This window comes from Arvicanthis niloticus, chromosome 4 (genome assembly GCF_011762505.2).
Source record: "Arvicanthis niloticus isolate mArvNil1 chromosome 4, mArvNil1.pat.X, whole genome shotgun sequence".
NCBI lineage: Eukaryota > Metazoa > Chordata > Mammalia > Rodentia > Muridae > Arvicanthis > Arvicanthis niloticus.
Window position 1 is genome coordinate 94299233 of NC_047661.1, and position 22199 is coordinate 94321431.

A 22199-nucleotide genomic window follows, 5' to 3' on the forward strand; every position below is an offset into this window, starting at 1 on the left:
TACAAATGGATACAAAAAATGTGGTACATTTACACAATGGAGTATTACTCAGCTATTAAAAACAATGAATTCAAAAATTCTTAGGTAAATGAATAGAACTAGAAAATATCATCCTTAGTGAGTTAACCCAATCACAAAACAACACACATGGTATTCACTCACTGATAATTAGATATTAGCCCAGAAGCTTGAAATACCCAAGATTCAACTCACAGACTACATGAAGCTCGTGAAGAAGGAAGACCAAGTGTGGATGCTTCGGTCCTTCTTAGAAGGAGTAATAAAGCCAGGCAGTGGCGCACGCCTTTAATCCCAGGACTTGGGAGGCAGAGGCAGGCGGATTCCTGAGTTCGAGGCCAGCCTGGTCTACAGAGTGAGTTCCAGGACAGCCAGAGCTACACAGAGAAACCCCGTCTCGAAAAACAAAAACAAAACAAACAAAAAAAACCCAAGAAGCAGTAATACTCAAGGGAGCAAATATGGAAACATAATGTGAGACAGAAACTGAAGGAGGGGCCATCTGGAGACCATTCCACCTGGGTATCCATACCATGTACAGTCACCAAAGGTAGATGCTGATGTGGATGTCAGGAAGTGCATGCTGACAGGAGCCTGATATAGCTGTCTCCTTAGAGGTCTGCCAGAGTCTGACATATTCAGAGGTGGATGCTCACAGCTAACCATTGAACTAATCAAGGTGTTCCCAATGGAGGAGTTAGAGAGAAGACTGAAGGAGCAGAAAGGGTTTGTGGCCCCATGAGGAGAGCAACAATACCAACCAACCAGAGCTTCTAGGGTCTAAACCACCAGGCTGAGAGCACTAGGGAGGGACCCATAGCTCCAGATGTATATGTAGGGGAGGATGGCCTTGTTGGGCATAGGTGGGAGAGGAAGTCCTTGGTCCCATGAAGGCTGGATGCTGAGTGTGGGGAAATTCAAGGGTGGAGAGGTGGGAGTGGGGGGCACATCCTCATAGAAGCAGAAGGAGGGGGGATGGGATAGGGGGCTCCTGGGGGGGTAGATGGGGTAAGGGAATAACATCTGAAATTTAAATAAAATATCCAATAAAAAATAATCAAAAAAAGAAATAAGTCTTATACATAGAGATTCCAAAGAATGGGGAGTAAGAGAGAATTTCAAAATTACGAAAGAAAGAAATGCCCTTATCAGTATTTAAAACTATAAAAATATATAATAAATAAACCTACAATAAGTAGGGGTAAACCTATCCAAAAGCTAGATAGTATGAGATATCCAAAAGTTAGATGTCATGTTTTCTGCCTGATATGTCTGCCTCACCTCAGGTTTATCAAGCAATTCTGTAGGGATCCCGGGGGCCGACATCCACGAGATAGGAGACTATGCAGTAGAGGAGTGATGTAGACCAAACAAGAGAAGCAGGGTTCTGAAAGGGTCGTGATTGCTATAGTCGAGTGTGGCCATGAGAAGCTGCTCAGGAGGGTTTGAGAGGTAGAGCAAAGGAGGAGGGCTGAGTAGGCTGGGAATATAGCACCAAGGGATGGCAGATGGGTGGAGCAGGAGGAGTTCAAGGACAGAAGGAACTGCCTGACAGGATCGGAAGATTGATGCTCACAAGTAGAGGGCTTGATTGGATAAATTCCAAAAGGCTGCTAAAATGGGGAGCCGCAGGCCTAACATCAAGATGCACTAGCAAGCTATGCTCCAAATGACCTCCTTTGTGGACAAATATCAAATATTTGTAAAATTTAAGGAAGAAAGCAAAACCATGGCAGGACTCAAAGCAAGATCAACATCCTTGTGACCTGGAAACAAACCAAGCCTCAGTGGTAGACCACTGACTACAGAGTTGGAGACAAGAGGAGGTAGCCAGCTGTTCTGTTCTCAAGGACATACAGGCCAAAAGGACACACAAGGACTCTAGGCTTAATGCCAAGACTGGCTCAGGCTCTCCCAGCTGTGAAAGGGGGCTGCAGAAGCCATAGCCACTCAGAGCAGGGCTCATTTATAGGCACATCCATGCCTGAGAAGCAAGCCTGGGCCCAGCTCACCAAGACAGGAGCCTGGAGTCATTCAGACCTGTTTCTAAACTGAAAGACCCTAAGAATTGGCAGATCCCACAGAAAGGATAGATCAGTCAGGGCGACGGATATGTTAGTCACCCCTGATTTCACTACTGCATATCAAAACATCAAACTGGACACCATAAATAGGCATAATCCTTATATAAATTAAATAAAACGAAACTTCAGAAAAGAAAAGAATCATGAAGGAGAAGCAAAGCAGGCAAACAAATAAAAACCTTCCATCTGGGACTGGGACGATGGCGCGATGAGCAACGTGTCTGTCAAACATCAGGATCTGAACACAGATCCCCAGCACCCACACTTAACCTGGGTACAGTGCAACCTGAGCACTGGGGAGGCAGACATAGGAAGATCTCTGGAGCTTACAGACCAGTCAGTCTTGACAAATCAGAGAGGGTCTCAGTAAGAGGCTCTGCCTCAAAAGAGAAGGTGGAGGATGAGGAAGACACCAAACAGCAGCCTCTGGTCTACACACAGATTCACGCGCGCGCGCACGCACACACACACACACACACACACACACACACACACACACACACACACACAGCCTCACGTCCAGAGTGAACCTGCCAACTAGAATGCTAGAGTTTACAAGGAAAGTGGCAGAGAGAGCAGACAAGGCCTCATCTCATCTAAGGCAAAGTCTCCTAAGAGGAAATGCAAAGCCTGAGAGAGTCTGAGCATCTGAGAGCCTCAAGGAACAAGTCATAGAGAAAACGAGAAACCATATCACCCAAACCGGCAGGCCCAGATTCAAACAGATGGCTGTAACAACAACGAGATCAGAGATACTATACAGGAAAGATGAAGGCATTGAAATTATTGCACCAGACACCATAAATAGGGACACCCTAGACAACACATACTATAAAGACAATTAATACCTAGAAAACACAGAAGGAACTCAATCGCCTCATTAATTAGAGCTCAGGACTAAAATATAAAACAGAAGGTCAGAAATACTGAAGATACATCTACAGGCATCAGCATAAATACGATGAGTTCTCTTCCCTTTTGTGCTAGGGACTTTTAGCAGGTACCTTCACAGTGGATCGGGGGTTTTACCTGTTTCTCTCCAGACTTTAGGGGGAAAGTAAGAGGAAGGAAGGAAAGAAGTACCTAAAAAATTAATAGCCGAGAATTCTCCATAACCGCAAAAGCCATCGGAACACCAGGAGACCAAACAGCAATGACAGCCAGGAGTCTAAGCCTAGATGTGTTACAGGAGCCAATGAATTTTAAAGTAAAAGAAAAATCATCTCACAGTACAAGCCTTTGAAACAGTCTTCAATTGGAAAGTGGGTATTTTAAGTGGAAGATGGCGGTGGGAACATAATGAAAGAAAGACCAGGAATGAAGGCCGAAGATTAGCTGAGTTCCTGTATTAGTTTAGTTCCTGTATTAGTTCCTGTATGGAACTATCGGTCTTGTAGAAACTATGTGTATCCCTGTCTGGCTTTGCTTCAAAGGAACAACACTGAGCCCTGTAGTAAGGATTTATACATTAGATACAACATTTTTAAATTGTTGAGCTTTATATACATATAGAAGATACTAACTTTCTTTTATTCCTTGCTCCTAAAATATGAATAAAATAAAAATAGATGCAGCATTAAAGTCATACTCCTTTCAATTGACCTAACAGTATTGTTATTATTATGTAAGAAAAGGGGTACACCCAGATCTGGTGGCTCAAACCTGTAAGCCCTGCTACTATAGAGGGTCCCAAGTTCAAGGAAGGGCTGACTGGGCTACAGAGCAGGCTCAGACCAGCCTGGGAGACTTAGTGAGACTTGCTCTCAAAGATATAAAGGGAAAGAGGCTGAAGATATAACTAACTCAGTGACAGAGCACTTGTCTAGCACCAGTCAGGTTCTAGAACATTCCTCTATACCAGAAGGGGGAAAAAAGAAAGAAGATGAAGAAATGAGTAAGGAAATTTAAGTTTAATAATAAGGCAATTAACAGACTATAAACCACCTCAATGTCATACTATTTTTTTTTTTTTTTTGTAGCAAATTTGCCACTTGCTGCAAATTTTGTATTTGAAAGGTGCTTTCAAGTGGAGAGATAAAAATAGCTGTCAGGCTTTATACAGAAAGTTAATGTAAACCACTGTTTAACATTGGAGACTTAAATTACAGCTAGGTACCTCTGCAAACACTGCACAAGTAGCTGCATGCAAATGTAAAAGCATCATCTGCATCTTGCTGACCTTGAAACAATGGGACACTTCCCCAGATCCCTGGGGTGGGAACACAAGAGCAGCAGGGTTTCAGGGTGGAATGCTGAAGACGGTTTAATGCTCTGACTGAGTTACTGTCCTTGCTGTTACTAGTGTCTTGGTATCTCTCAGCTTGAGAGAATCACCATCAAATCCAAAGCAAGGTCAGAACAAAGAGGAAGGGTGGAAAAAAAAATAATCACAGCAATTCAGAAACACCAAAAGTTTAGAGATGTAGCATCATCTTCACTATTACATGCACTAACATTCAATTAAGCAACCATGAATTCAAAATATTTAATACAGTTCACGTTTAGTTTGTCATTTATTATGTTAGTAAACTGTTCACAATGAGTCAATGACTAATCATCATATTTAAAGTGAGGAGGGGGTCACTGTTTGCAAAACAGAGTGTGGGCATCTAGCTGAAATCAGGACAATCCATTACACACTACTGAAAGGTAGGAGTAGTTTACTGGGAGCAGACCGCCACCGAATCAACCAATAATCACCACTAACCATGTTCCAAATTAACAATGAAATGCGCTTTATCATATTTACCAATTACTCAGGAGCTCTCACCAAACTAGCTTTGTACAAGGATAGAATCAATCATTTTATATCATTCCAAGCCCTACTTTAAGCCCCAGTTACTTCTAGAGGATACCAATATTCTGCCTAATGGTAGAACACAGAAGAACCTAATGATACACAGGCTTCTCTGGTTGTTCATCCAGAGACTTCAAAACAAAGGGCAGTGCAACTCAGCTCAGTGGAAGAATAGGCAATGGCCATGGGAGCAGAGAGCTGCGTTCTAGTTAAACTCAACATGGCGTAAGAATGTCAAGACCAGCCAGGCATGATGGCATGTGCGGGCCATCCTACTTGGGAGGCTAAAACAGAAAATCCACAGTTTGAGGTTAGGCTGGGCTGCATAAGTAAGACCCTGTGTTGGTGGGGGGAGGGGTGGGGACAGAAGAAAAGGAGAAGGGAAGAGGAGGAGGGAGGAGAGGGAAGAGGAGAAGGAGAAGGAGGAGTGAGAGGACGAGGAGGAGGGGCAGCAGTAGTGGTGGCTAGGAAAACTCCTTTCAATTCGACTTCTGACTTTAAACCAAACAGGTTTTTCAACTATTCATTATTGTATCTGCCTGAGCAACATGTTAAAAACCCTGAAATTCAAGAAGCTCATGAGATGTCCATTTATGGAAGTTTAAAATTAGGATATATATATATATATATATCCAATACATAAATATTGATGTTCATGCATAGACTGGCAAAACCTATGTCAATAAGAACTAAATACTCACCTTGGATAGGTGCACAAGCCAAAAAGGGGAAGCTCTGAAGTCAGTCTATCGAGAAGAGCCAAAGGATAACAGACATCTTTAAAGAGGAGAGATTGGTGAAGAGAGCAAAGGGCTTTGATTTGAGAAATATCACCCTGAAGCCAGGAGTGTGTGAGAACAGACGCAGAAGCAAGGGGAAAAAAACCACAGTGTTTAGGGACAGACAGCGCAGGGTAAGTGACGATACATAAATTCAACAGGGACTAACTGACTCTTTATGGGAAACATCGGCCAATTCTAAAATAGGAATTAAAAGTAAAAGAGACTGAGCTGAGATCATAAAAGACATCAACACAACAAAGGGAAGGGGGAAAGCGCAGAACCAAGAATACTGGGAACATTCTAGAAACACTGAGTGCCATCACGGGTGGGCCTTACGGCCTGCAGAACGGTGCCCCTGAGAGGTGTGAAGAGTGGGGTTACAACTTCAGAAAAATCACCAAAAACATTTCACTAGGTGACACCCAAAGCCCCTTCCAGAAGCACCTATTACAGGAAAGCTGACCAAACCCACTTAGGAGCCCAATGTCGCTGCCACACAGAGATGCTTGCACACTCATGCTTACTGCAACATCACTCACAGAAGTAAAGATACAGAACCAGGCATGGCGCCCACCAACCAGTGAGTAGATAAAGAAACGTAGTATATATACACAGCATAGTTTTATTTAGACAAAGAGTGAGAACATGCCATTTTCGGGAAAATGGATGGAACTGGAGAGTATGTTAAGCAAATTAAGTTAGATTCATGAAGACGAAGGTCACCTTTTGCCTCATATGCAGAATCCAGATTTTAATATGTACAGATGTGACACGGATATAGAAAAGGAAACTATTTAGAATGAGGGAGAGAATTGCTGGGAAGGAGGAGGAAGGGATGGGAGAAGGTAAAGCACGGAAAGGACACATCATGTTCTCTACTCACACACATACAACACACACACACACACAACATATATACACACAACACATACCACACACACAACAGACACACACCATGAAAGCAGAAGGACTACTTTGAAAGGAAGAAGAGTTGTGGAAGGGATGAGGGAGAAGGGAAGACGAGGGAGGAGAGAGGAGGGGGTACAAAGGAGGATGTTCAGCGTATGAATATGGGCAAAGCACAACAACAGATATTCAAAATTTCAAAACAAAACCCATTATTTTGTACACTAAAAGGTTAATTATTTATCTGGACATGGTGGCACATGCCATTAGTCCAAGCACTCAGAGACAGAGACAATGAGTTCCAGGCTAGCCTCGTCTACATAAAGAGTTCCAGGCCAGCCAGGGATACATAGGTAGGATTATTTCACAAAAGAAAAGTAAATATTTTATTCTTAAAAGGGGGACAACATTTAAAATGTAAACAAATAAAATAATTAATAATAAAAAAGAATAGAAGAATTATTATAATATAAAATTTTAATTTTCCAACCAAATCATCATCGCTGCTGGTCTCTCTTGCTTTAAAGTCCCCCAGCTCCTTCTCTACTCCTCGTTCCTAGTTTGGCTTCAGTATAACCTCCCATCTGCTCTTTGGTCATGCAGGCCTTCGCTGTCCTGGGAGTACTCATAGCTAATAATAGCCATAATAGCTGACAGCTACCAAGCACTGTTGGTAAGCACTTGCACAATACTTCATGTGACTTTTCTCAACCAAACACCATAACCGTTCTATTACAATGGACATCATGACATCAACTTCAACACTCGGTAAATCACCAGTCGTTTTCAAAGCCACAGTCCTATTTCTGTATCTCAAATATTCCTGTAATATTGAGTAAGCTTCGCACAAACAAGAAAATTTGATTTGCTCCTGACCGTTATAATTACATTATTTCCCTGAGGCTCAAAGAACTTACATAAGTTTCCAAATACCTCCATAAAAGGAAGTGTCAGAAACAGAATCTGAAGTCAGGTCAACTTGCTTTCAGAACCTGAGAACTCAACCATGGCACTAAAGCATCTCTGTTCTGACTTTTCCCACTGTATAAAACAACCATTCTCCAACCTCCGACCTTCACGAGGATTGACTGCAGACTCTTATTTATCCCACAAAACCCAAATGACTAAGACCTTTCCTCACAGCTTCCTTGCCTCATTAGAAAGAAAGAGATTGTTTAAATATCTATCATTTATATCTCTATTTTTGTAACTGCTGTAACAGTACATACACAACATAAAGCCATCAAAATACTATGTCTTTTGAATTCACACTGCCCTAGGTTCCAACTATGATTCTGTTATCTGTTTGTAGGATAATCTTGGGCAAAAACATTAAATCTCTGCCCCTAGAGACTTTTATATACAAAAGAGAGGTAATCATTCTTACCGTACCCATCCATTTAAACATCCACCCATGTTTTTATCCAGCCAACATATACCTGTGGAGTGCCTACTCTCTAACAGGATCCAGACGTGTAACCATGGCGATAAAGGTAGCATCTCTGTTCCCACGGTTCTTAGAGCCTACTGGACAATGAAATCCATGGTACTGAGAGGTGCTACAACAAAGACCAAAGTGGGATACAGAACAGCTTACAGGGGGAAACATCGGGCCCCAACAAAGACTTGGGGGTCAGGTAAGGACAGGGAGATGACTAGCAGTTCAGTGAAAATGTCATTAAAAATATAACATAGCAAATATTCAAGACAGTTACCACAAGCAATTTCAACTTAATAAAACACTTCCACCCCACCCACGTCCTCATCACATGTCCCCCGTTCCTTAAGCACTTGAGAACTCTGTCAGGAAGCAAATCGCTTTCTCCAGTAAGGGGTGGGGAGGTGGGAGTCACCCAAAGTGCAACCCTGTGCTTTTGCTCTGGACAGTGGAGACAAGGTTAACCCAACAGGCCAAGATAATGAAAATAAAATCTGACTATCGCTTAACGCTCTGTCACAGCTGCAAGGATTCCTTAACATTTATTCCTGTTTTCCGTGTTAAAGCAGTTAATGACAGAACAAGGAAATCATTTTTACATTTTTCTGGGGGCTGAGCTGCAGCAAAAAGTGATCGAGCAATTGCAGCTTTCAAAAGAGATGCTAATTGTAGCTTTTAAAATATTAGACTCCCTCTAAACACCTATCTTTCCCCACCCCCCCGCCCAATCCTCCAAGAGTTTCTGGGTCTTTCTTAAAGGTACAAGGAGGATATTAGCGCACAGACTGCATTTTTCTTACCTAGGAAGTTCAGAGTAGGTTATGTGTGTGATGGGAGAGGATGTCCCTGTCATGGTGTGTGTGTGTGTGTGTGTGTGTGTGTGTGTGTGTGTGTGTGAATGTAGTCAGAGGACAACCTTGTGTGCTGTTCTCATCTTCCATTGTGTTTTGGGTTGTGGTCTTTTTGCCACATGTCACTGGGATGTGTAGGCCTGCTAGCTTTTGGAAATTCTCTCTCTGCCTCCCATCTCACCCCAGGAGATTAAAGATGTGTGCAGGCAGTCAGCTTTTACAATGGTCCCAAGGTCCTGTGTTTACGTGGGCAAATGTTTTCCTTCCCTTAAAAACGCTTCTATTGACCAGCAGTCTCAATTAATCTGGAACCTCAACATCTCTGGCACCACCAAAAAGGCAGCACACACCAGCTGATATGAGGCCCCCCCAACACATATGACTGCCAGGTCTTGGTTCAATCAGAGAAGATGCAGCTAACCCTAAAGAGAGTGGAGGCCCCAGGGAGTTTAGAGACCTGTTTGGGTGGGGGGTGGTGGTAGTTGGGGGGTGGGGAGTGGGGACCACCTCATGGAGACAGGGGGATGGGGAGGAGGTATGGAATATGGAACAGTCGGAGAGTGGAGAGGGGATAAAATCTGTAGTGTAAATAAATAAATAAAAATTTAAAAATAATAAATGCTTCTGTTGAGCTTCTGTACTGCTTGTTCTGGGGTCCTGCACTGCCTTATCTTCAGCAACAAAAGGTCAGTCTCACAGAGCCGCTTCACGGACTGTGAAGGAGGATTGTTCCCAAACCCCTACTAATTTCCACGGGAAGTGAGAACCTTCATGTTCATTTAAACTTTCTACCAGCCGGTCAGCAGGGGGAGAACTTAAGTCTCCACATCATCACAGGAGGTCACAAAAGGCTCCAGAGACAAAGATAAAGAACAGGAGGTCTACACAGGAGATTGGCTTTCCTCTCCGGGTGCAAGGGAAGAAAGGGTAGCCATACTGCCAATTCTAGCCATAAATGCAGTTCTCTGCAGTACAGCAACAAAAGAAGACGTTAGGGGAGTTGGCAACTCAACTCCCACATTTTATAATTAATCGCTGGAAAATTACCCTACGCTGGCCGAAAAGAGGGACATGGAGGAGGAGGAAAGAGGAAGACTGAAAAGAAGCAACAGAGAGTGGAATGAGGCCAGAATTCACTGTGTAAACATCGTGGGGTGCAGGAGGGATTTCTACTGTGCAAAGAATCCCCTCCCCCGCAGGGGGAGCTCGAATTAGCAGAGGAAAATGGGGATTCCACTTATCCCTCCTAAACAGGGATCCTGGAAGGAAGGTAGGACCTTCTTGACAATTTCCTGATGCACCTAGCATCATACGTTCAATGAGGATGGCTGAGGATGGCATGAGCCTTTGGCAGTGTAATTCATGAGCTGTTGGTATCATTATTTATATAACACTTTTCCTGGAAATAAAAAGATCCATAGTCAGTTCTTAAAAAAAAAAAAAAAACAGTTTATGAAAATACTGGATGAACTCAATTCACTCTGTAACGAGCCAGCTGCAGGAGCACAGTTGAGAAAGCTTAATACACTCCCCTAGCGCCCACCCAGGAACCCCTACCTCTGCTCCATCCCACCAGTCCCATGGATTTCCACACTCATGATACAAATCTCCTCAGTGTGTATAAAGGGATTAGAATCTGATAAGAGCCAGGTCAAAGAACGGGCAGATGGCTAATTGGAACCCTGGCCTATATCAGAATCTAGAGATGTCCTCTTCTGGCCTCTGTAGGCACTACATACATGCATATGGCACACAGATACATACATATAGGCAAAACACCTGTCCATATGAAATAAACATAAAGGTTAAAATTATAAATAATCGTGAAATTTTTCATAAAAATAAAACCATACATAATTATATATGCTAGAGGTTCTCGTAGGGAGAGGATTGCATATGGATTATAGAAAAGGCAGTTTTGAAAAGAATATTGTAATACAAATTAGTCCAGAGAGCCTACACATGAAAACACAAATACTTGCTCACACATATACACACACACATACATACACATACACACAAACACATATACACACACAAACACACATAGATACAAACACAGTACACACATACATACACAAAGGCACAAACACACACAAGCACACACATACATATACACAAACACACACATGCACACACAAACACATATACATACACAACCATATACACATGTACACACACACATACATACATACACACAAGAAAACACACATGCTGCATTCTTATTTTAGGGAACATACTCATACGGGCTAAGGAAACTGGGTCTCAACATGCTCTAATCATGGGGCTGTGTTTTGCTAAGTGGGCCACAAGCACAAACCCTGCACTTCTCTTCCTCGCCTCACTGCCCCTGGAAAAGGCTGTCTTGTCCTGATGATTGGCTGAGCAAACAGCTAAAGAGCAGTGTGGGCTAATGTAGACAAAGCCCTCCAAGAGAGCCAGGCTTGCTCCTGCAAGAGAGCAACCAACCTGCCCACCTCACACCTTCTTGACCTATTGGATACAGTTCTCCTATTTGGGCTTTTCCCTCTCCAATGAAACCGATTTCAGTGCCTCTTGACACAGTCAAAATATTAAACTTGACCAATAGATGTTTACTCCAACAGAGCTAGTAAAAAGGGAGCCTGGTGACTAGATACGGATCTCTTTGACAAAAAAAAATTGTTTGTAGTTCTCACTTGTCTCTAGAAGAGAGGTGGCTAATTTTAAATGTCTTCCTAGAGACTCTAACCGCTCAGACCCTGGAAGTCTAGGGGGCTTCCCACATCTTTCTGACCTTCTCTTACTAACACCTTCATTTGCCACGTCAGCCCCCTGCAGAAAGCCGGATGCTCAGCTGTGGAAAGACTCTTGGAGGGCTTCCCACATTTGTTTACCCCAATCCTGATGGTGATTTGAGGAGTAGGGAAGCCATCATTCTCAACAGCATCCTAAGCGAAGCAAATGCCAGTGATCGTGCCTTGCCTGGTACCATGTATTAAGAATTCTTTGAGAACTTAACTGAAAAGTAACCAAAGCCTACAGTATCCGTGATCGATTGAATGAAAACCGTCTTCCTTTTGAGGAACCTGCCCACCCTGGCACTTCAGCAGAAGGGAGGGGGAGAGGAAAAACGGAAGGAAGAAAACCCAGTTGAAACTCGGCATTTACTTGAAGAGGAGCCAGCAGAAGATAGCATATGGACAGTTGCACAACACAGAGGGAAGGTGTCGATCAAAAGGTTTCCTTGGCACTATTAAATTTCTTTGGTGGCAGCCTCGGCTGGGAAGGCAAGGTACAGAAGTTGCATTCAGGGTTCTGAGGACCGAGAGGTGGTGTCTGTGAACTTACAGGTATCGAACGGCTCAGGAATCTCACTGAGGAGGAAGAGAGGGTCCCCGGGAAGGATGGTCTAAGGACGGTGGTATGCTCCTCGGGCTTGGCGCTCAGGGGGACTGGAGAGCTGTTCAGATTGCCCCCAAGACCGCTGCTGTTGCTGCTGCTGCTGCTGTTGGTGCTTCTGGTGTACTGGTTGTTGTTGAGCTCAGGGTAGTTTCTGCCAGGCGTCTGAGTGCTGCCATTCAAGAAGCTGGTGGTGAATGGGCTGGCTATGAAGGCGGCCTTGGTGGGTGATGTGGCCTTTTTGTTCTCAGGCTCTTCTGCCCCAGCGTTCAAGTTCCCTAGAGAACTGGCTAGCCGGGAATTTATGGAGAAGCTGGGGGATAAAGCACAGGTAGGAAGGGGGAAAAGAGGCAACACTGTATACTCCTATATGTAAATACCAAATCACAGCAACCGCAAGGGAGATGGTTCTGATCCACACGGATGACTAAATGGCGTCATCACTCTTGGTGACATTAACATTCATGGCCTTATTTATACACGTCAAGCTCCTTGGTCAAAAGCAGTTAACGAAGACCCAAGAGACTGGCTTCACCACTGACTGGTCTTAAATAGAACATTTGAGAACTGTCTCTGCCAGAAGCAGAGAGACTACAAGCTGACTTAAGTCCAAGATTCAGCCCCAGACATATTCCAGCATTTGCTGACATCAAGCGTGTCTACCAGCTGAGTTGGTTCCCACTGTGCACTTTGGGTGAGGAACGGGACTGTTAGTATGCCTGAGTGCATCTGCATCACAAAGCAAAATGGAAAGTCACTAGGAGATGATGACTGTTAACATCTCACCAACCCTTCTACAGCCTGCCAGGGAGGTAGGACAAGAAGTCTCGGATCCTCCTCTCATGGATCTGCAGCCAGATTCCTGGCCCACAGTAGCCCTTTCTTACCTCAGGCTAGCGCCCCGGAAGAGGTAGAAGAATTACCTTCTTATATTTGCTCCTGAAGACAAAGAGCCTCTGCTTATCCTTTTAGCTGTCACTGAAGGGGACAAACACACTTTGGGGGTCTTCACAGTCGACATGGTTGGTTGCGGTGAAGAACTTAATCTTTGTGGGGAGAAAAAGGGACAGAGTGTCGCACTAAAGTTGAGCTACCTAAAATATTCAGCAATGAAGGATGATAAGGTCAATTACACTCAATGCCCTAAAGGGCATAAAAAAATTGAGAAAGTCCCATTCATATCCCGTTCTTCCCTTCCAGCTTGCAATTGCCCTATATACAGCCGCCATTGCTTTTTGTGTTCTTGTTTCTTTCGCTACGATTCCCTCTGATGAAATCTAAAAACATCTGATACTTCAGTCTTCAAACCTTTTAACCTCTCTTCCATCTTTACAAAGTCTAGCTAAAAAGCCTTGGCTCAGCTAAAAAAAAAAACAAAACAAAACAAAACAAAAACAACAAACAAACAAAATACAAAACAAAACAAACAAACCAAAAAAAAAAAAAAACCCCTCTAAAATCTGGCACTTGGTTCTCTGAGTGGGACCTACTAGCTACAAGATTAAACCCACATAGTCGAGGGCATGATGATCTGAGGGCTTGATGATCTGAAGCATCTCGATACATTTTAGTTGGTTCCCACTTGTCTGTACAACCCAGGTGAGGAGCAGGACCATTTATCATCTGCATGTGCAACTGTATCCATTTTTTTTTTGTCCGTGAAACAACAGGAAAGAAAAAAAACTAAACATGCTAGTCTAGCTGTGGGTTCCCTGACTAGACTGCGCTCACCCCTTTGTGTAGTTGGTTTCTCCTGTTTCTCCTGCAGGGCATCCTCTCCTTGCTTCCGTCCTCCGCCCCCCATCTCACACTTCCACCTGCACCTTCATGGACCATTTGGTTGTTTCTTCCCACAAGGAGGCTCTCCTGCATCCCCAAGCAGGGTCAGCAGCTGTTTCAGTGAGCACCCTCCCAGTACATCACTGCTCTTATACTGTACTTCATCATCTTGAGTTGTTTGTTTGTCTTTTGTTTCGCCTGTTTTCATAACTCGCTATAAACTCTTTGAGAGCAAAGACTCATCTCTCATTTCCACTCTGAAGGGCTCAGCAGGTGCCCCATCATCAGGTTCCCAGTAGGCACACAGGGGAGAGTCAGGACTCAGTCACAGCTTTAATACCAAATATCGTTTGTCCTAGGAAAACCCTATGCTGAAGCTGGACCGTGCTTTCTGTCTGCTTCGGAAAGTTGTGTTTACTCCACCCTTTCCCCATCATCCATCTCCCTCAGCACTGCTTATGCCATATCTTCCCTTAAAGCAAAAATGGCCAGGTTATACAGGGAAGTGACTCGGGCTTTCGAGAAACCCGGGCCAGTAAGAGCTACCCATTAATCACCATCATGGTTAGAATTTTCTCCTCCAGGAGAAAATGGCAGCTTCCTTGTCCTAACTTAGCAGCAATACCAGCCAATCATGTTTAGTGTTCTCGGCAGGTGCCAAAATGGATCTGGGTGATACCAGTGTCCGGGTACCACTTCAGGAGGATCAAAGAACTTTTTTTCAAGAGAGGAACACTAATATTTCCTCTTCTCATGAGTAATAGAAAGAGGAAATAGAAATAATAGAAAAACACTACACAGAGATGAACAAACAAAAAAAGAGAGTAAAGGGCGCTCACAAGTGGAAACAGATCAGAATCAGTTTCTGGGTTGAAAAGAAAGTTGCAAAATCCTTTGGAGTTTACTAGAAAGAAGGTGCTGGAAGCTCAAAAGGCCTAGAGGTCATGACCACTGCACATAGCCTGAGGGAAGGACAGGAAATGTACTTTCAACAGTAAGCACTAAAAATGTCATTTATTTCAGATTTGGAGAGAAGGCTTGGTGATTAAGAGCACTGGCTGTTCCGGGTTATATTCCGACTACCAAAATTAATAAATGAATAGAGAAAGCTGGTAGTTATATTTATTTTTATGGAGTCTGATTCTTGGAAAACGTGTCTTAAAGGTCACATATATTGACTGTGGCTAATTGTGGACAGTACCTGAAAGTCTGGGCCACTGCCCTTTGGTGTCCTTTCATATCATCTGACCTGCAAAAACAGAAGACAAGAGCTCAGGTATCACCAGGTCCCCACAGTTAAACAAAGACCACATATGGCAACTGTGTCACAGACATAAAGATGTTAAACAATGGAAAGAGAAAAACCTTGTGGATGGATACGGCCATTCATTCACCCACATTACAGAATGAACCCCAACACCAGCAGGCAGTGTGGCTGCCTCACCATCAATGTTCCTTTATCATCTTGCTTTTACACAAAAAAGATGGCTCAGTGGAAGGGTAATGGTTGGTAATGCCATGACTGTAAAGTCTACCCCATATTTGGAATTTCAAAGAATTCTAAAGAAAATTCACATCTAAACATGGCTTCTGAGATCTGTGCAGGAAGGATTGTCCCTTTGCATATGTGTTTGCTAAATTATACTTTCTTCTGATACAAAGGCTCTCAACCTTCCTAATGCCCATTAATATATTTCTTTATGTTGTGGTATAACTCTTTCCCCGATCATAAAACTATTTTTGTTGCCACTCCATTACCATGATTTTGTTACTGTTGTGAATCATAATGTAAAGATGTCATATGCAGGATATCTGATATGGGACCCCAGTAAAAGGGACATTTGAGACCCAAGGGGTCGCGACCCACAGGCTGAGAACCACTGTCCTGATATAACCAACCCTTCCACCCTAATAAGATTGCTTTTCTTTTCAACCCTGTGTGAACGATCACAGGGTTTCAATTGCCTTATAAGCAGATATCCACTCCCAGCACTGATTTTGTTGGGTAATTTCAAACTTCAGTGCAAGATGGCTTATAATTTCTCAGACACTTAGAGGAATCACTTATCCAACCCTCAGAAAGCGAAGGTGAAGTCAGGTAGTGGAATACACCAAAACTTCATCCAACCTTTCTTTCCTTCACTCTCTGGTTTCCATACAGAACCCTGGCCTGCCTTTGAGGACCTGCCAGAGCACCAGAAACCCTCTTGTGAAACTCCAAATAGAATTTAGAAGTGAGAACCAGAGAGAACTGCTCAGTAGCTCAAGACGGAATTCCAGAAACAGGGATGTAACAACTGTTTTCATAAGCATTTAAAGCGTAGCTACTCCCAACAGTGGTGAGACACATAACAGCTTGGGGCGGAGCCGTGTGTCAGAAACACAGGTAAACTCGGGATTTGTAGAATGATATTCTGAAGTGAAGAAGAAACATGTTACCCACAAATGGAAGTCCTCTATGAACTGAAAGGTTTAAAGATGAGGCTACCTAAATGCACAGGATGGCGAGGAGCGGGGCTGCCTCTGGCTTTTTAAGGCACGTAGTTTGTCTCCCTGTGTTAAGTTGTTTTTAATTTCCATATCTTCATCTTCGAAATTATTCTGAAAAACAGGCATGTCCCATAGAAAGGTCATTACAAAGAGTTTAGCTTTATACTGATATCTTAAGAGCATAGGTAACCCACAGTTACAGATAAGAGCAAATGATCTTACCAAACAGCAAGTGATCTTCCTGTTGATTGAATTGTTCGAATGTGTTATAAACTCAGCAGTAAGCACACACTCACCATTTAAATATATCGGTCAGATTCCAAGTCAAAGAAGCGTGAGGCTAGAATATGTCTATGCCAATGGGTCAGAACCAAAGAGACTGTCATGTGGACACATTAGGCTTTGGCAAACAGACTGGCTCAATCCTGACTATAATGCATCCCAGACGTTTCTAAGAGTCACTACTGCAAATCTCATAACCTACTTATGAGCATAAGTAGGTAAGATAACTGGAGACATCTACCCAGTCACGATCTGCATTAGTTAACCCTCCAGGAAGCACGCAAGCCCTCTCGGGAGTTAAAGAGCCAACAGCACTCCATCGGGAAAGCATGGTTCCTTCTGAAATTCCATAGTTTTGGAAAGTAGAAGTGGCCAGCTAGTGTTGCCCCATGAAACCTCAAGAGGAAGGGCTTCATCAGCCAGGTTCGTTGTTGTTCTATTCACAATAGCCAGGAAATGAAAGCAACCTAAATATTGTTCAGCCAACACATCGATAACAAAATGTGGTACATATCCACTATGGAATATGATTCGGCTGTACAAAAACAAATGAAATAAGGATGTTTGCAGGTAAGTCTATTTTACTATTGATAAACCGAGCTCAACAACATGGGATAACTTCTACATAAATAGAGTTCTCTAACTTTTTGTCGGGTCCTTTGGACCTATCTATGTCAAGGAGTAGAGTTAGGTCATATGGTAGACTTATTTTTAGAATTTTGTGAACTCTCCACACTGATTTTGAGAATTTACAATCCCACCAACACTGGATAAGGATTTCCTTTCCCCCACATCCCCTTCAGGATGCGTTGTCAGTAGTTTTGTTGATTATTATCCTTTTGATTCAGTAGGATAACCCTCAGATGGGAGTGTGTTTCTTAGAAGAACTGCAGAAATCAGGAAAGTAAAAGGGGCCATTGCTAGGATCAGAAGTTTGTGGAGCAATAAAGAGAACAGTATATATATATATATATATATATATATATATATATATATATATATATACATATACATATACATATACATATATATAAACATATAATGGCTCTGATGAGGGAAATGGAAAATGGGGAGGTCTCTAGTTAGAGGACAGAAATATAGACAATAAAATAATAGTAAGCATGTCTGAAAAGGTCAGAAAAAATAATACTAGTAACAAAAACCACTAACACATGTACATTTGTGTATAAATAAACAAATATAATTTAAATTAAAAAAAAAGAGGAAGGGCTTCTCATGTTAACTCGAAAGGAGAAGGTCCTGTGGGAAGATGGAAGAGGCAGCTCTCTGTCTAACACAACCAAGAGGTGCAGGAAGAAAGGTCTTTGCTTTATTTTTTCTTTATTATTTTTTTAAAAAATAATTTTTGGTATTTAGAAATATAACAGTGGAACTAACAATATAGTCTTCTTAGAAGTCGGGGAAAATATAATACACAGCAGAGGGCTGCCTGGTTTGGCCTCAGTGAGAGAAGATGCACCTAACACTCAGAGACTTGAGACCCCAGAGAGTAAGGAGGCCTGAAGGAGTGGGGTGGAGTGGGGTGGAGTTGGGGAGTGGGGAGGAAGAACGGGATAAGCAGACCAGATGGGGGATAATGACTGGACCGTTAAAAAAATATTAAAGATAATCAAAAAATAAATCTTTTTTTTTTTGAAGGAAGGAAACAATACATATATAGTCCCAGCTCATACTCCCTGGAGAAGAAAAGAGAGTCTTTTCTTAAAGAGAAGAGGAGGAAGAATGGTGTTACAGTCAGAAAATCTGGATCTAAGCCCTTTGACATTGGATGAGCTACAGGATTTGGAATTTGCCCTGCTGGGTTTTGATCACACTTCGATCCAGAATTTCCTCACTATGCCCCCTTCCTCCCTTTCAGAATAATGATGTATGTTCTGTGCTGTAGTCTGTTAGAAGTGTATCGTTTGTTTGGTTGGGTTTTTTTTTATTATTATTATTTTTTATTTCACAAGGGCTTACAGTTAAGAAAGTGTCTTGGGTTTCCAGAAAGACTTTAGCCTTTTAAATAGTGCGGGGACTGTGAAAGACTATGGGGACTTTTAAAATTGCACTAAATGCATTTTGTATTATAATATGGCTGCTAGCATGTGGGAACCAGAGAGTGGAATCTGGTGATCTGAATGGGAATGGCCCCCATAGGCTCATATGTTTGAGTCCTTAGTCCCCAGTGAGTAGAACTGTTTCAGAAAGATTAAGAGGTATGGCCTTATTGGAGTAGGTTTACCACTGGGGGTGGGTTTTGACGTTTCAAAAGGCAATGTCTCCCAATCAGCACCCCCACCCCCTGCCTCATGGCTGTTGTCTTACATATGTAAACTCTCAGGCATGCTCCAGAGCCATGCCTGCCTGCCTGATGCCATGTTCCTGTAAGCATCAACAAATTCTTCCTTCTACAAGCTGCTTTTGGTCATGGTGCTTTGTCACAGCAACAGAAAATTAATTAATTCTGACAGACAGACAGACAGACAGATATATAGATACGTCTGCCTTAAGAAATAAAACACAAATGTTAAATCATTTTACTATCAAAAGCCAACAATAACCACAGTCACTGGCACCTTTCTCCAGGATTTTTATAGCGTTATGCACGTTCCCCTCTCCCCTGTCACCCTGACATTCTCCTCCTTATGAAAACAGGTTGTATTATACACACAGCTTTGAGAGTTATTTCTTCATTAAAAGTACATATTTACTGTGCTGTTTCAGGACAAATGAAAAAGAACCTCGCCTTGTCGTTTTATAGCCCCATGAAATCCTGTTGTCTAGACAAGCCAAGTTGTTTACTTAACAAATACTTTAGGTCAGGCTGTTCTCTGCCTTTCAGCACTGTACACAGCTTTAACAAGCATCATTGTAGACGCAAATGCTTGTCAAACATCGCCCTAGCACTGTGAAAGAAACGTTCATGAAGCGGAATTGCTGAGCTCATTTTAAAGCTATCTTCTACATGCTAACCAATCGCTCTCCAAAGTATACGTCCTCTTGGACTTCACCTAGCAAAGCTTAAGAGTTTATCTTTAATATCTGAAAGCTATAAATATCATCTTAATATGTAAATTCACATTTCATTTCTAGGGATGTAAACCTGTAGGAACCAGGGGATTTGCATTATATATATATATGTATATGTGTATGTGTATGTATATGTGTATATGTGTATATATGTATATATGTATATACATACATATATGTATATATATATATTGTATTAGAAGTTCTATTTATTTTTAGAAATGTATTGGAATGTACTGCAAACATGTCCCTCTAGCTGTTCCATGGTTAGAAAGTAAATTGGTGAAGGAAAGGACCAAGAGAGGTGCAGAGTTAAGCGGCTTCTGTAACAGTCTTATGAGACAGGATGGTTTAGAGGAGGGTGCAGCAAACTGCTTGGAAATCAGGAAGAAGAAGGCAGCTTGATAAAAGATCTACATATGCAAGTAGGCTCAGAGAAACCTAGCAAAAGATAAACCATGTTATTGTTTATTTATGTGCATATTTTAGGGTATTTGAGAGACTAAGAAGTATAGATGTATAATTGTTTGCTTGTTTGTTTGTGTTTGGTTTTTGTTTTACAGGTGGGGTTTCATGCCATTCAGAATGGCCTAAAATCACCACCTAGACAAAACTGGTCCTCTGTGCTCACAAATTCTTAACCAAGTATTACACGATGTTATTCAAAAACTATTTGCCTTAAGTTACGAAATCTTCCAAACAAAACTGTATGGAAACAGATCTCTGCCTCCTGAGATGCAGAGCTAAACACATGGGCACAGCTACTGGTATAGTCTGAAACAGGTGGATAAAAACAGACGTCAAAGGAGTGCAAGGCAAATATGAGAAGTGAATTGTTAGCAAACTTAAACAACTCAAATAGGAAAGGGAGATGGGGCACTGGTGCCAAAGTTCACATCAGTATTCGGATGTTGAACTTGTACAATGTCAAAGTTAGGGGAAGACAAAGATACCTTCACAATAAACTCCTAAGATCAGAAGGGAGATTAGATTTCAGAGACTGGAGCTGTAGGTTGGTGGTAGAGCCTGAGGGCTTGTTTAGGATCTGCAAGGTTTCATCCCAGCACCACCAAAAAGAAAGAAGGAGAGGAAGGAGGCAGGAGGAAGAAGGGGAAGTGGAGGCAAAGAGGAAGGGACAAGAGAAGTTAGACGACTGAGTTGCGTTTGTTTGAGCTCACTGCACTGGCTTCAACCTTTGAGAGTTGGACTGTTTTCCCATCACCAACTCCCTGCCCCTCTATCCCAGTCGTCTGTGGGCCCCAGCATGCTTTCTAAACTAAAGCAAAAAGAGGCACCCCGAACTGTGAATCCGGGTGCTGCTACTGCTCTCCCAAAAGCCTCTGGTGGGTCCCGTTGGCATTCCCATGGGAACAGATATACCTTCTCCATCCTGAGGGTGGGAAGCAAGGTACTTGAAAGGAAATGCTTAGAGATGGAAGATGGAATTCTCAAAGAGGCAGCACTACTTTCTTATCTGCTCAGTCATCAATTCACATGGAGTTGGCTGAACACTAGCGGCATCTGCATCTAAGTAACATCTCTCCAAGTCAGGAGCATCCACTGGTTGGTAGATGGTTGCTGTAACAGAGCCCTAGAGTAGCTAAATGAAAGACTGAACTTATTGTGACTCTGAGAGAAGTGTCAGGGGAGGAGTGGGAAAAGGTCTTGTTTTAAGTCACAGAGAGTGACATATTAGAGCCACAGAATGGACTCATGGAGAAGTACAATCTGTGAACCAGTGTGCCTACACTCAAAGAACACTCGCTACAACATGTGTGTGATCTGTGTGTGACCTTGGGCAGCTGCCTGCCTTTCTCTGCCTCTATTATGTCTTTCTCAAAGGGTCTTCATTCTAGTCACTGTGCCATATGGTATAACAGGGGTTAATTCATGTAAGGTGCTTAAAATGGTTCCTGGTATACAGTGGATACTACCTAGTAGTTGTCACCACTAAACTCCTAGTTTAGCTCAAATATTTGTTTTTAAATAAAGCCCTTCACGTTCCATCTTCTGGCCACTTTCTCGGCTTCTTATGGCCCTGAATGTCACACAGAATCCTTATTTTTGGCATTGTTTTGCGTTTGAGCATGTGACGTCACCCACCCATTTGGATCTGCTCCATTTCGTGTGTCTGTTCTCGTTTATTCTTGGATTTGAAATGCTTTCTTTGTTCATTCAAATAGCATTTACTAAAACTGTGCAGCCCGGGGATCAGAAACGTGATGGGAGCAGGTTAAAAACCTCAGCATGGGAGAAAAGCTCCCAGCTCAGCAGGAGCATGGAGGGGGGACGCAGGCTGCCCCCACATGGGTGGGGAATGTAACTCACAGCACTGAAGGTCAGGTTCCACAGAGGGAC

At 42.6% G+C, this 22199-nt stretch overlaps 1 protein-coding gene across 3 annotated transcripts in view; it reads right to left on the bottom strand.

Annotated features, from left to right (window-relative positions):
* Cdc14a (cell division cycle 14A) overlaps positions 1-22199 on the bottom strand; it is a 149193-nt gene that overhangs the window by 8723 nt on the left and 118271 nt on the right. The window contains exons 12-15 of one of the 3 annotated variants that reach the window (XM_034501115.2): positions 16525-16637; positions 15238-15285; positions 13181-13303; positions 12207-12570 (exon numbers count right to left, since the gene is read on the bottom strand). In XM_034501115.2, coding sequence (XP_034357006.1) covers positions 12207-12570; positions 13181-13303; positions 15238-15285; positions 16525-16637 — 648 coding nt within the window. Of the gene's footprint in view, positions 1-12022; positions 12571-13180; positions 13304-15237; positions 15286-16524; positions 16638-22199 lie in introns of those variants that run through there. The other 2 variants (XM_034501114.2, XM_076933164.1) reach the window with 2 other exon arrangements.